The following is a 14,118-nucleotide window of genomic DNA, read 5'->3' as shown; positions in this document are numbered from 1 at the left end:
AAGAACAAAAAGGGAAGGGAAAAAAAACTGCAGCATTTTGTTGAACAGACTTCAGAATGTTCTACGTATATATGAGCATTCACACACCAAGGTATGTATTCATTCCACACACGTTTCCATCACTGATTTCTTTTCCTGTTGCCACAGGCAGTACTGCTTCTTTGGAACAGTGGGTTCCAGTCTGTTACACAATCCAGCACATGCTGCAGCCACTCATTAGTAACACAAGATACTACAATCAGTGTAATTTGTCATGCTCACTCCTTACCTTTCCATTCTTCAATTGCATGTTCTCTTTCTTCCAATTGTGCATCATAGATTTGAGGTGGAGGCTACAAAGAAAAGAAAAGTCTATAGTGCCTACTCCATCTGATTAATACACCCAATCTTAACTAAAAAAAATCTAAAAATTACAACCTTTTTATCATTTTTTACCTTCATTGTTGGCAGTTTATTGCCAATACCTCAAAGACACATTCATTTTACAACTCCAGAATCTGCTTTTAAGACCTGCCTCACACTGAAAGGCTTTTTAAGAGCATCAACCAAAATTAAATTCATTGTAAGGCTTTACAGGGCCTTAGAGCAAGTCCCTGTTTCAAAAAGCCCAGGACTGCCACTAAACAGACACCTCTACCTATAAGTAAAATGAAATACTAACAACCACTTTCAAAATTACATCAACTCCCCATCATCAGCTGTCCTTCAGCTGATCCTGCCCCTAATGCTCATCTGAAGGCTTCCTGTGTGACTCCTGCTACCAATGAGTTCAAAGCATGCTCTTGACTAAAACTGAAAGTATTTTTCAAGTTATTAAATTGAAATCTTAAAAATTTATTTTAATTGCAAACTTACAGCTTCTGCTTCAGCTGGATCATACCAGACAGTAATATAAGGATGACGTAAGGCTTCATCTACAGAAATTCTCTTGTCTGGATCTACTACAAGCATTTTTGACAATAAATCTCTAGCTTGGCTGGCTAGAAAGTAAAGGTGAAAAGAACACACATGTAAAAGAGCTGTAGAGTTTAATGTCTGACTCAGGAAATAAACACTGGGAAAACAGGACATGCACTGCAAAATTTTACTTCTGTTCTACAGAATACAATAAGGTGGATTGTTGGTTTTGTTGGGTTTATTTTCTCAGTAATTATCTAAAATATAACCCATACGAGCTGTATGCACATAGAAAAAGATGATCAGCAATAATCTCAATAAAAAATATTACTTTTGGAGAACATAAATGACAAACATTATTCAATGGATTAAAATTATGAGAATTAAACAATTCTGGGACAGGGAAAAGAGGATGTGTTTAGTAACTACTACTAAGATCTGAGAATTTATCAGAAATTAAAGAAACAGAAGGTATGCAGCTTTTAATGTTGACACCTACTGCAATAAATATTTTTATTAGGCTTTAAATAAAGTATGCTGCAGACATTTAAAATTAATATCATAGGAAAAAAAGAGAAAAAACTCGTCTTACTTTTTAACTTGTCACGGTCAGATTCTGATGGAAATATCCAGTCTGGGAAGAGCTCTTCAAACTTAATACCAGGATATTTTGGCCTGTTTTCTACATAATTCCTCACGGTAGGCTGCAGTTTCTTCATGAAGTCTGCTGATGGTGTTCCTAATTGTTCAATAACTTTATTCCATTGATCAATATCTGCACCATATCTTTAGGAAAATCAGCTGAAGAATTTGAAGTCTGCACTCTACAAAAACACCACTTAAAAAATCTGAGAAGTTAACAGAAACTTGAACAGAGGACACAAAGATGAACTGCACTGTAGCATCAGCAGTATTCTGAGCTGCCATGCAAAAAGCGACACTGACACAAAAATAAGACTCAGATTTTGTATTCTGAAGGACAGACTAGAAATGCTGCACAATGCATTATGCTTAAGTATCTTTTTCTAATTATAACACTTTTCTAGAATCCAGAAGAAGCTTTATTTGGCAGTTGTATCCATAGCAAAACAACTCTAAGGTCAGACAAGTAAGGCTGCTGTGGAATCTTCTGAAGTGCAGTGTAACATCATGAAAACTGAAGATACTTGAAGGTAGAGAAAAATACATAAAAAACCCTAAAGCACAAATGCATTCCACCCAAAGTAAGGAACTGTGTATCTGTCTCCTAAGGAAATCAAACTTTGAGTTGGAGCATTTTGCAAGGGTGTTGTTGGATGGTCAGGGGCTTTTTTTGGTTGGTGTTTGGGTGGGGTTGGTTTCTTTTCCTTTTTCAACTTCAGAAAAGGTCCAGATGAGTTCTGAACAGGAAATCCATATTCCAGAAGGTTCTATAGCAGATTCTTTTGTTTAAATGTATCAACCATGGTAATACTCATAGACAACTCTGTTCTTATAATTCAAGTTTTAAATATTTTATAAGAACAGTATTTACAAGACATAAATTGAAACTGGGCCTCATGTTTCTTCAGGATTGTCCCTCTTCCCTCTCAAGGGAAGGCATTTCCCCCAGCCACAGTGACAGTACAGAGATATCAGAACCAGCCCAGCTGGGGAAACCAAGCTCATTTATCACACTCAGGAGACACTGCATTAATATTCCTGCTATTTACGTCAACTTAGATCTACACTTTCCAGCTTTTCTTGATAAAAGAATGTGTAATTCCAGCAGAGTCTATGCACTGACCTTGAAAACATTAGTAGCTAAATTCACCATCTAGCACTTCAGCCTATCCACTCTCGTAGACAGACTATTCAACTAAACAACAAATATGCTGTACTTTGAATTAAGATGCATTTAAAAAACATGGAGGTGCTTCTATTCCAGTTACTGTTTCAAGAACACCATTATGAATATATGTATAGTCATTGCTCCATGCTAAGACTTTAGACTTTTGATACAAAGATTGAAAATTTTATTTGCTTATTAAATGCATTCCAATGGAGAAGCTATATTAAAATCAAACTTAAGAACTGAATATTGTTAACTGTCATGCTAAAACAAAGAACAGACAAAGAGAAAATTAACATACATTAGGAAATTTTGTTCCCAGATGAGAAACTGATTTGTCTGAGATCTCCACCAATCTAGATTCAAGAAGATGCTTTTCTTTTGAGTAACAGCAGCCTGGTTAGTCAGATAATCAAATCAGAGCCCAGTCTGTTGAGGCCTCAGAAGACTGCAGGGAAGGGCAGAAAACTTAATGACCCATCCCATTTTAGAGGGAAAAACAGGCAAAAAACAGTATCTCAGTTTCAAAGTGCTTTACAGATGGTGAAAGTTGAAAAAAATTTTCTCAATATAGGATGAACTTAAAATATGCCTCTTATGAGAAACCCAATTGGGATTTCAGTACAGAGCAGGCAGAGTAAGCTCTGTGACTGACCTGGCAGCCTCCACACAAAGCCACTCTCCCCATTCTAGAGACCTCAGGGGCAGAAGGAACCAGGCATTTAATCCATGCCAAGTCTATTTGCCTTTTGGGACTCTGCAAGAAGAGAAGCTGAAAACAGAGTCCTTATTACAATCACAACAAAACATGACTTCCCAAGAAAGCACAAATACCCCTTGTGCTTTTTCCATTGGTCAGGCAATCAGTTTCCTTCTCCATATGGGCAGGAAGAACGTCAAAAACGTGGCTGCTGCCAGGCTTTTCCGCTATTTCACCTTTGGTGTCTACATTTTTAACATTTCTCATTTCCAACAGCAACAGGCAGTAACTCAGGCCTCCCCAGCACAGTCAGGAGCAGGTTCTGTGCATCCATCACCCTGGCAACGCAGAGCATCTCATTCCACCCAGAGCACTGCTGCAAGTATCCCAGAAATTCCCATCCACCATCTGGGAAAACACAAATTACTGAACCTAAGAGCAGGTTTTCCTGAAGATAGTCAAGGGCAAGCATGCTGAACATGGCTCCCTCTTATAAATGCCCAAATACTAAGATGTTCTAAAATTTAACATAAAAAAAAAAGCAGCCAAACAAAAGAAACCCCAAGCACAATCAGCAAAAGGAAAGCTTCGTGGTCATGCACAGCAGCACTGCCCATAAACCACCTTCAGCTGCCAAGACAATCCTGCAGCTGAAGGTGACAACCCTACCTAGACAGTGATCACGCAGGAAAAGCCTCAATAACACAAACAGTTGTCAGTATCTCACATTAAAGAGAACTGAAACTCTTACAAGAAGCAAAAGTCCCTGTAAGCACAGCTACGTGCTTCCCTATCAGGGGAGGAGACTCCTTGAAACATAGACTGGTAGAGCTTCAGTGGCCCTGAGAGAATCACAAATAATAACTTGTTTATTCAAAAAGTATGAACAAAATTTCCTTCATTTATTCATGAATAAATCAAAATAGCCCATGCTAACAACATGCAGGTGAAAGACACATAACATCCATGAAGAATTGTGTTAGGTTGGTCTGAAGGCTTCAAAAGGTAAAATAATAAATATAGAAAGGAAGAAAGGTAGAAAAAAAGAAGACTTATTTAATGTTTTATCATTTTACTACTAAATAAGATATGATCAACTGTTGAAGATTAGTGTCATGACATTTAGCATTAAAATTGGAAATCCTCCTCTATAAGATACACAGGTATCTGTGAACAGGCACCTGATGTTTTAGTGATGGTTGCTCCTTGCTGATAAGCAAAAATATTATATTGGCTTCAAAAAGTTGGAGCAGAATTCCAGACAGATTGCCCTGAGAAGCTGCCCCATCCCTGGAAGGGTTCAAGGCCAGGTTGGATGGAGTTTGAAGCAACCTGGTCTCGTAGAAGGTGTCCCTGCCCTTGGCAGGGGGGCTGGAACGAGATGGTTTTTAAGGCCCCTTCCAACCCAAACTGTTCTGAGATTATGGTTCTATGAAATCTTGGAGGTCAAAAATATTGGAGGGAGAAATGGAAGAATAACAATCTTATAGAAAAAGTAAGTCCAAAATCAAATTTTCATAAAATGGGAAAAAAAAAATCTCCAGGAAGTTTTTCTTTTTATGTTAAATAATGATAATAATTAAAAAAAGATCTCATGCAGTGTGCTTGCCATTAGGTCACCTTAGCCCAGCAAGCACTAATAAACAAGAAAAAAATCTGAATAAAACTCAAAAAATTGTGGAAAAAAAAAAAATTAGTCTACTGTTCAAACAAATAATAAGCAAAATCCATGCATAGTTAAGAACTAACTTTGGAGGCTTTTGCTTAAAACACTTATCTACAAAGAACAAGAGTAAAAAAGCATTTATTTTCTATTTTCAAACCTAGCAGTACCTGTGTTTTAAACTATGAAAGCTAAAGCTCGTAACACATTGGTTCAACCACTATAAATTACATGAAATGTAGTCTACTAAGAAAATAAAATGGAAAGCTCAACAATTTGGTTAATGACACTAATTTCAAAGAGCACAGTGGATCTAGTAAAACATATTATTGAAAATATTCTTTATGCTTTTATACAGCTCTAAATAATTGTGTTTCTATTGGAAGTGGAATGGGATCAAGGATGACTAGGGAAGGATACGATCAGTGCCTTGGAATATCACACAACCTTTCACCAATTCTCCCATGATGCACCCAACTGACCAGATATCAACTGAAAATAAAAGTGAAATGATCAAATTATGAAGTATCATGAACAAACGTGAGGAAAACAAACAAAACCATCTGCATCTACAGTAAAACACAACAATGTGGAAAACCAAACTGCTCACATGAATTTTCAATCATATCAACACCAACTGATTGCTCAGGAATTTTGTATTTCGTAAAACAAAGTCAGTGTTTACACTTGTGAAGTGACCGTGAAGAAGGATACAATCTCTTCCTGGGAACAGGACTTTATGGAGGACCATTTCTGCCATAATGCACCCAACAGACCAGATATCCACTATCATATGTTGGGTGCAACAAGGACAAAAGATTAAAGAGATGTTTTTTTTAATACCACAATTATTTATTTGAAAGCTCACACTGTATTCCCACAGTCCTGCAGATAATTATTTTCCCAACCAGAACAATCTCTGCTGAAGTTGTGATGCACATCAGCACTTCCTGTACAACAAGCTGCCTTCTGTATTAATAATGTGTTTTTATCATTATCAAGAGCCCAGCAAGGTCCCACAAGTCCCTTATTTTACACAGCCAGAATTACAGACACACAAAACCAAGGCATCCCAAAGCCCTTGAGATAAAGCAAAGAGCATACAAGTCCAGTGCTAGTAAAAATCAGCAGGTAAACCCCTCAGTAATGCAAGGACAAGTTCCTTGGCAGCAATTTTGTTGGCTGAATGTTCCATATATTACAGCTGTGTTGGTTTTAGTAATACCCAGCCTCTTTGAGCACTATGCAGACTTAAGAGAATATAAGACATGATTTCTGGTAGGGATCTCCAACACATTTTAATAATCAGAGAGGCAAAAGGGGGCACACTGTTGAAAGAAGATGTTTCAGTTCAGAATAAAATTACATTGATTAAAAGGTTTATTATTTATATATTGATCTTTTGGTTTGTTTTCTTTTAATGCCAGTGTCAGTGTCTCAACAGTTTTTTTGAGGCTAAAAACATGGCCAAAAAGATAATAGATGAATATATGACAAGATATAACTATACCAGGAGAGAGGGAGCAGTTAATGTTAAATGGAGAAAAGCACACAGAAGATTATTATACTCTCAAAAAAAAAAAAAAATTACACTCTAATAATTTTAATTTCCAATACTGTAATTAGAATACTTTAACAAACTTGACAGGGGGAAAACAGCTCTCCCTCCTCTTTTTGAAGTAGTTATGTCCCAAGAGAGAGATCCTTTAGACAGAAGATTTAAAGCATTACTCCAGCAACTTACCATTCTCTTTATATCCCATTCCCAGGATAACCTCTGGTGCTCTGTAATACCGTGTTACTACATATGGAGTCATCATGAAGTTAGTACATGCTGTTCTTGCCAGTCCAAAATCAAGGATTTTTAGCGTACAATCTGATTTTACTACTATGTTGCTGGGTTTCAAATCCTAACAAGAAATTACATCAGTTAAGAGAGGATTAACATACAGAATAAAACCCACACATCCCCTCCACAATCAGGATAAACCAAAAATTCACTTTACTAACAACTGCATTTTCCTGCCCTGGTGTATGTGCTTATTTATACAATCCCCTCCCTTCTTCCCTGTTTCATAAAAATTGTGTTCACAAAGAATATTGTTAATGATCTACTACTACCTACTCTGTGGATGATACCAGCTGAGTGGAGATGCTTGATCCCACATAGCATTTGGTAGAGAAGATAAGACATTCTTTCGTGATCCAATTCCATATGAATAACCTGGCACAAATTTGCATCCATCAGCTCCATAACCAAATATCTAAAGCACAAAAAAGAAAGAATTAAGAAAACTCAAGTCCTACTTTTCATGTGAAGTTTAAGCTTAGCGTAAGAGGTATTTAAGAAAAATCACCTCCGTTGCTAACCTAAGTGTAAAAAAGCCAAGGATAAAAAAAAACCCAACACAATCCCAGTTACAAAGTAAAACTGCCTACTCAAAAAGACCTACTATTCAAAATCGTTTAATATTCCATCACAAAATATTAAAATTCCACTAGTTTTATAAACAGTAATACAGAGAATAATTCTGTCTTCATGCATCATGAAAAACTGAGTGAAGTTGATGTAGAAATTGCAGATATTGCAACAGAAATGCTCTTTCACTGTATTTTACTCTTAAAAAATAAGAATAAAAAATAAGAAAATTAGGATAATCACAGTGAAAACTAAGAATCAAAATAATTTTTAGGTGTCATCTACTTACCCTCTTCAGGCACAAATACTCCCTCATTTACCCAAGTAGCCTATTCATAAACCACAACAGCACAGTCACTGGAACCTAGGGACATCCCACCAATCAAATGGCCATGAATCCCTTCTAGACCAACTGATATTGCTTGAATAAAAAAGAAATATATTCAGTTCTGATTTGAGGCCAAAATACTGTTGTGCTGATGTGACTGGTAAAGTAAAAAATTGCTCTCACGTTATCCAGACCAAGTTATTATCCTGAGGTGATGCATGGAGCTGAAGGACCATGCACACAAACCAGATGTGCAAGCAAAGTATGGCAGAGTGAAGAATAAAAGGTAAATATCTCATTTTCACTGCCCACTTCAGCTTTTAGCTACTCTTGACTTTCAAAGCTGAAGTCTGTAGGATACTGGAAATCCATGTCTAGGGCTTAGGCTAGTATTTGTCAGAGAAAATGAAAAAAAAAATAAATCTAGTACTTACACATCCTGAAATTCTTCTAGTGACTTCTGTGGTGTAAATACATTTAATAAACTAATAATCTATAAAATAAAAACAAACATTAAAAGAAACTTCTGCATTAATTCACATAAAACCCCACTACTGCAGAAGTTACTATGCAAAATAAAGTGCACACTGTTACTATATTCACAATTTGAATGTTACTTGGCTGCACTTAATTCACAAATGCTGAAAAACTGCCAATTCAGAAATAGTTCCAAACTGCAGCATGTGTGCCAAGGGAACCAAGGCAGGACAAAATCACTTTTTTTTTTTTTTTAAAGTTATATGACACCTTCTAGCTCCCTCCCCAGTGTCTGAAATATATCCTTTTCCCCCATAAATAATAATCATCTCTTATTTTAAATCACATGCTGTGCAAGGAATTTTAGCCAAGGCTGTCCAACACCACATGCACAGAGGTGCCCCACACCATCGCATTAAACTTAGATTATGATGTACTATTTCCAGAACTGCTAAAATTGCTGTACTGCCATCTTTAATAGCCACCTTGCTTTTATTCTGCTACATCTGGGCCTCACCAAAAGCTTACTTAAAAAGCAACCCTGAAAAGCTAATTGACTGCAGGAAGTTTGCACAACTTCAATGACCAGCAATGTTTCTAGTTCATGTTAGTACCAGCACACAGCAGTCACACAAAACTGATACTCTTGTATTTGAACAATGAAGTATTGACATCAAAGTTCACTTTACAGAGTTTAAAGATTCAAAATTCACCAGAATTGCCCATAGCATTTCACTTTTGTAGACACTGCTGCATCCCTGAAAACCCTACCAGTTAAACACTGTACTAAGTAAAAACCTTGCCTAAGCTCAGAAGATTTAAATACAGTGAAGTTACACTGGTCAAACCCACAAACCACCTCAATGCCAAACAGGCTTTGCTGCACATGGCTTAAAAAGGGCAAATGCAACAGAGCAAGGCCTGGTCTCTAATGCTGACACTGATGGCAGCCCTGTACCAACAACACAGCAAAAACCTCCTCCCCTTGGTACTTCAGACCCCAAGCAGCTCACCCAAAAACTGAGCCATACATTATGAAGAACTGCACTGCCCACAGCAAATCCTTCCAGCCCCTCACTATTTCCATTCCTATGGTTACTAACAGCAAGTGAGAGAGCAAATCCTAAGCATTTCTGATAACTCAGAGTAATGAGAGAAACACAAAGGCAACTCACATTTTTGTGATTGACGCACTTTAAAAGAACGAGCTCTCTGTAGGCCCTTTTGGCGTGGGTTTGGTTCTGAAAAGGACGACTCAGCTTCTTCACAGCAACATTGATTCCAAGCACTGTATCAAATGCAGCACTAGAAGTGTTCAAAGACAAACAAGTTGAAGGCTGTTTGAGGGAGGGGAGGGTGCAAAAGGGAGGCAGAAGTGAGGAAGGAAAGAAATCAAGGTTTAGGACAACATATATCCACTAACCTGTTGGTACTACACCAATTTTAATTCAGAAAAGAATCATCCTTTAAAAACTACACAATTTTTAATATATACAAGTAACTCAAACAGAAGCACTGACATTCATCAGAGGTCTTACTGCTCTCCTTTTTGTCTTTAGACTGAAACTGCTGACTCAAGACTCACACCCAAAACTGCAAGATCTAAAAATATTTTAGTCTTGTTTAAAATCAAGAAGCATTGCAGCTGCCTAATCTGTATATTTGGAATATTTCTCAACACTTTTGCTGACTGACAATCATTTAGTATTCGCAGCAGAAATTTCTCTTTGCTAGAGGAGAGTCACAAAGATGTCACCATGATCCTGTCTGCAGGGATCAATATTCTCCTGTACATGGATAGTTTGCAATGATAAAAATATGTAGTGCCTAGAAGAAAATAACACTCATCATCTGCTTCTGGGTGGAAAAAAATGCACTGAATTGAGAAATAAGGAGAACTCAGACTGAAGGGAAGAATATAAGAGTTTAAAAGTGACCATGGCCATTATATTTACCCTGTTTTTCACTTGTGTTTGTTCCTTCTCTCTGCAGTTTGAGGTCAAAGTTTAGACTTGCTGTAATGCTTAAATGCTGTAAGAATCTAAAGCTAAAGTATCTGTATAAACAAAACAAGACTGAAGTGGGAATAGTCTTCATTAGTAACACAGATTATTTGGCAAAATATATGTGAATTCCTAGCACATGCTACTCAGGAATTCCAGTCTTAAAACAGTTTCAGTTTTAAATAAAGATTCCCACATTACTCCATTTCCATTTAATGTTACTTTCATAGGGTAGGAAAGAATCCTCATTCACATTTTTTCCAAGCACATTTAAGCTCTTTGTGAGCTCCTTTCCTCTCTCATAAAGTTATATGCGACAGCAAACTTAAAAGGGCCATCACACTACTAACAGAAAGTACAGCTTCCCTGTGAGAACAATAATACTCAAATTATACCAAGTATCCCCAGCATAAAGTCAGTGTTTTCCCTCCTGGAAAAAAGCAAATCCACCACAAAGCAGGAGATGTGTTTTTTTGGGACATGCCTCCCAATTTGAACCAACATGCCACTTACCCTAAAGACTTGCTAGCATTTATTTCAGCTTAGTTCTGTGAAATGCACAAGTCATTACTCAATGTTATCATCAGTCTGTGATTTAAAGCCTTTATGCCTGTGCAAAAGGAAACACAGAATGGGAGGAAAGCAACTGGCCAGATAGTTGGGGAAATTATTTTCCTCCCAAACATAAGGGCACTGGTATTTCAATATTCACCCAAAACATGTTACATGTAAAATAAGTTTTATATGTTAATGCCTTTAATGTTTAATGACTTCCTTATGTTAATAATAATACCTGTGAATTAGTATCAAATCAGTAACCAATAGGATTTGCATGAATTAGCTGTAAATCACAGGGCAGCAGCAGATAGAGGAATAATTTTAGAGGAAGTGTCTCTCTGTGACCTGACAAATCCGATGTGTGACAAGCCTCAGTCTAAGCACATATGAAGAACTCCACCTGAACCTCTCATTTTGGAGATTGACTAGAAAATTTCAGAAATCAAGGACAAGAAAGGAAAAAAAAAAAAAGATGTCAGGAAGTTGAAGACATGTTACTTTGATTCAGTCCAAAACAGATTACCAGACTTCTGATGTGTTAATACTTAGGAACAAAGAAGTGCAGTAAGTTAAATATGCGTGCTTTCTACATGAAATACAAAAGGTACATCCACTTTCTCTCCCAGCCTGTGTTCGGTGTGAGCTAGAAATATCCTCTACATAAAAACTGAGTTACTTTTTCATCTTCCTCGAGCTCTCATTTACCATTTTTCCTAAGAATATATTTTTAAAACTACTTATTTTCCTACATTTTAATATCAAAGATAAAACTACATGGAGCAATACCAGTGGAGTTTCTCATTAACATCATGAGAAAAAAAGTACAAATTTAGGCCTCTCCTAGCTAATGTGACACAGGTGATATTAAAAATTTCTCATAGAAGAAATGAAATCCAGACAGAAAACTCTAGAAAAACTTTTCCTATTTTTTATATTAAATACAGGATGATAAAAAACCCATCACATCTGCATGTGACCCTAATGACCTGACAATTCTCTCAGCCAAACATAGTGAGATGCCACTCATGTTACACTGAGTTTTCTACATTTTACTTCCTTTTTTGTATCTTTCCCTTGTGTAAAGATTTTAGGAGAAATGAAGATGTTGCACCTTGTCCAACTTGCGCTATATCACAGGAAGATGAAAATTTATGCACTGTTTCACTGTTGTTCCAAAAATCAAGTAGTTTCAAACCAAGTCAAATCAAATAATTTCTTCTTTCTCTCAACATGTTGACCTTAACACTTTCTGCATTTCATTCTGCAACAGAGACCCAGCCAAAGTAATTTAGCTTAAAAATGCTCTGCTTCTAATGAAAGGAGAAACATTTTCAAGCACCCTGAATTCTGCATGCCATTTAAACCAAGCATAACTCTGAGAACACCAACACCTGGAAAATGTCAGTACTACACTAAATCATTCCCAAATCCTAATGACCAAGATCTAGGACCTCCTCATCACTCAACACACTGAAGAAGAATGAAATACGGTGTTCCCATTTTGATTGTTTGTCACCTATAACAGGGCAAGAGGGGCAGCTAAAAAATTTTAAAATAAAGGCATGCTCTCACAGAAATGCACTCTTTCCCTACTTATAGAACTCATTGTGGTTATGAAAAGGCCAAGAAGACAAGGGCAGGTGCTGCTAAGGAGTTGTTCACAGTACATCAGTCATCACACTTATTCTGCAGATTTAATAGATGAAGACAAACTGCAGGCTGGATTCAGAGCACGAACAGCCCACCATGTGTTGTGATTAAGTTAATATCACAGAGTTCCTGAGTACATCTGTTTGCTCCCCTGTTTATAGAATGAAAACCCCCATCAATAAACAATTCTGCTGTTACCAAGTAAGTTTTACCCAACAAAATATGGGCTGGCACTAAGTGTGCAGAATGGATTGCTGCAGTCTAAAAAACATTTGAAAGTGTTTACCTTTAGCTGGCCCAGAGGTGTGGTGCCATACAAGAGACTAAGGTTCAGGATCAGCCTAAGGACTCCCACGTCCTGGGCCAGTGGAGGCTGGACACAAAGCTGGGGTGACACACCAAGGGAGAGCTGGCCAGCCCAGCCCCTCACACAGCATCCCTTTCTGGTTAATCCATGGAGTGACAATGACACTGATTTGCCTCATCCTGCCAGTTAATGGCAAGGCACTGCATTGATGGCTCCTAGAAATGGACAGGAGTGATTGGGAATAAAAGAGGGGGAAGAAAGGGGGCCATGATGAAGAAACGAGTAAAACCCAGAATCTCTCACCATTGTCATACCTTACACTGCAATATCACAACTACAAGGGGAATGGGAGAACTAGAAACAGAAATAAAGTGGTTAATGAGAAAGGAAGAAATTTGTTGACCATTCTAATTTATGCAATTATTCAAATATTAAATTTCCCTAAAAATGGAACAAAACAAATAGATTTGCACAAGAACTATAGCAAGCAATTGGTTTAGAACTTATTTAGTCCGTAACCCTGTAAAAAGAGAATTTGCTATCAATGTTTTATGTTCTGGTACCACTATCAGAAATAAATGCAAACTCTGTTTTCTATTTATAGCTTTTCATATTTAAATAAAGTATTTATTACTCACCAAACAATGCCCTGTGCCCCTGATCCTATGGGCTTCAATTGCTGGTAACGTTTTAGCACAGTGAATGTTGAATCTGCAACTTGAACACTGTAAAATTGACTATCACATTTACTGTCAGTCATGGTGTAGTGTCATGTAGTTTTCTCTCTCAGGGACCTGGCAAAGTTTTCAAGATCTTAAAGAAAAAGAAAGAAAACAATTGTTCAATATCTCACTAATTTCAGGCAGACAAGATGGGAAATATACATGTTTTAATACATATGAATTTTTCAACAGCACACCATAAAACAAACATTCTTTCAGTTTTGTGCATTACCACTGCTAATGAAAAATACTTACAGACAGACAGCAATTACAGTTTTCACAGCTTTAAAGGAATACATGTTCCTACTCTAATCCCTCAAACAAAAAGCATCTAAGTAAACAACTCTAAAAATGAAACCACCTAAATACAATTCTCTACTCCTTGAAGGTTACTGCATAACTTTGAACTACTGCTATGTGCTAGGACTGTACTAATTTCTGTATTACATTGAAAAAAATAAATATGTTATTTGAACACTGAGAACACAGATAAAAATGACAACAGACATCCATGGAGTCCATGGACAGCACAAAACAGGGTTTTAATGAAAGACTTGATTAAAACAGCAAAACAAGTTTAAAAC

The 14,118-nt window shown here is 36.9% G+C and overlaps 1 protein-coding gene across 11 annotated transcripts in view; it reads right to left on the bottom strand.

Moving 5' to 3' along the window:
- Nucleotides 1–14,118, bottom strand: part of MAPK9 (mitogen-activated protein kinase 9) — a 31,320-nt gene that overhangs the window by 13,821 nt on the left and 3,381 nt on the right. For 9 of the 11 annotated variants that reach the window (XR_004499308.1, XR_004499309.1, XR_004499310.1 and 6 more), the window contains 9 exons: nt 13,451–13,625; nt 9,470–9,599; nt 8,252–8,310; nt 7,196–7,334; nt 6,815–6,980; nt 5,491–5,562; nt 1,490–1,672; nt 856–980; nt 269–332 (listed from right to left, as the gene is read on the bottom strand). Coding sequence is in view for 7 of the 11 variants with exons in the window: in XM_015641925.1 (XP_015497411.1) it covers nt 269–332; nt 856–980; nt 1,490–1,672; nt 5,491–5,562; nt 6,815–6,980; nt 7,196–7,334; nt 8,252–8,310; nt 9,470–9,599; nt 13,451–13,572 (1,060 nt within the window). In the remaining 4 variants the exon portion in view is untranslated. Of the gene's footprint in view, nt 1–268; nt 333–855; nt 981–1,489; nt 1,673–5,490; nt 5,563–5,784; nt 5,857–6,814; nt 6,981–7,195; nt 7,335–8,251; nt 8,311–9,469; nt 9,600–13,450; nt 13,626–14,118 lie in introns of all 11 variants that reach the window. The other 2 variants (XM_019008177.1, XM_033517613.1) reach the window with 2 other exon arrangements.

Source organism: Parus major, chromosome 13 (assembly GCF_001522545.3).
Source record: "Parus major isolate Abel chromosome 13, Parus_major1.1, whole genome shotgun sequence".
Lineage (NCBI taxonomy): Eukaryota > Metazoa > Chordata > Aves > Passeriformes > Paridae > Parus > Parus major.
Note: the sequence above shows the minus strand (reverse complement) of the source record. Positions and strands in the feature narration are given on the sequence as shown.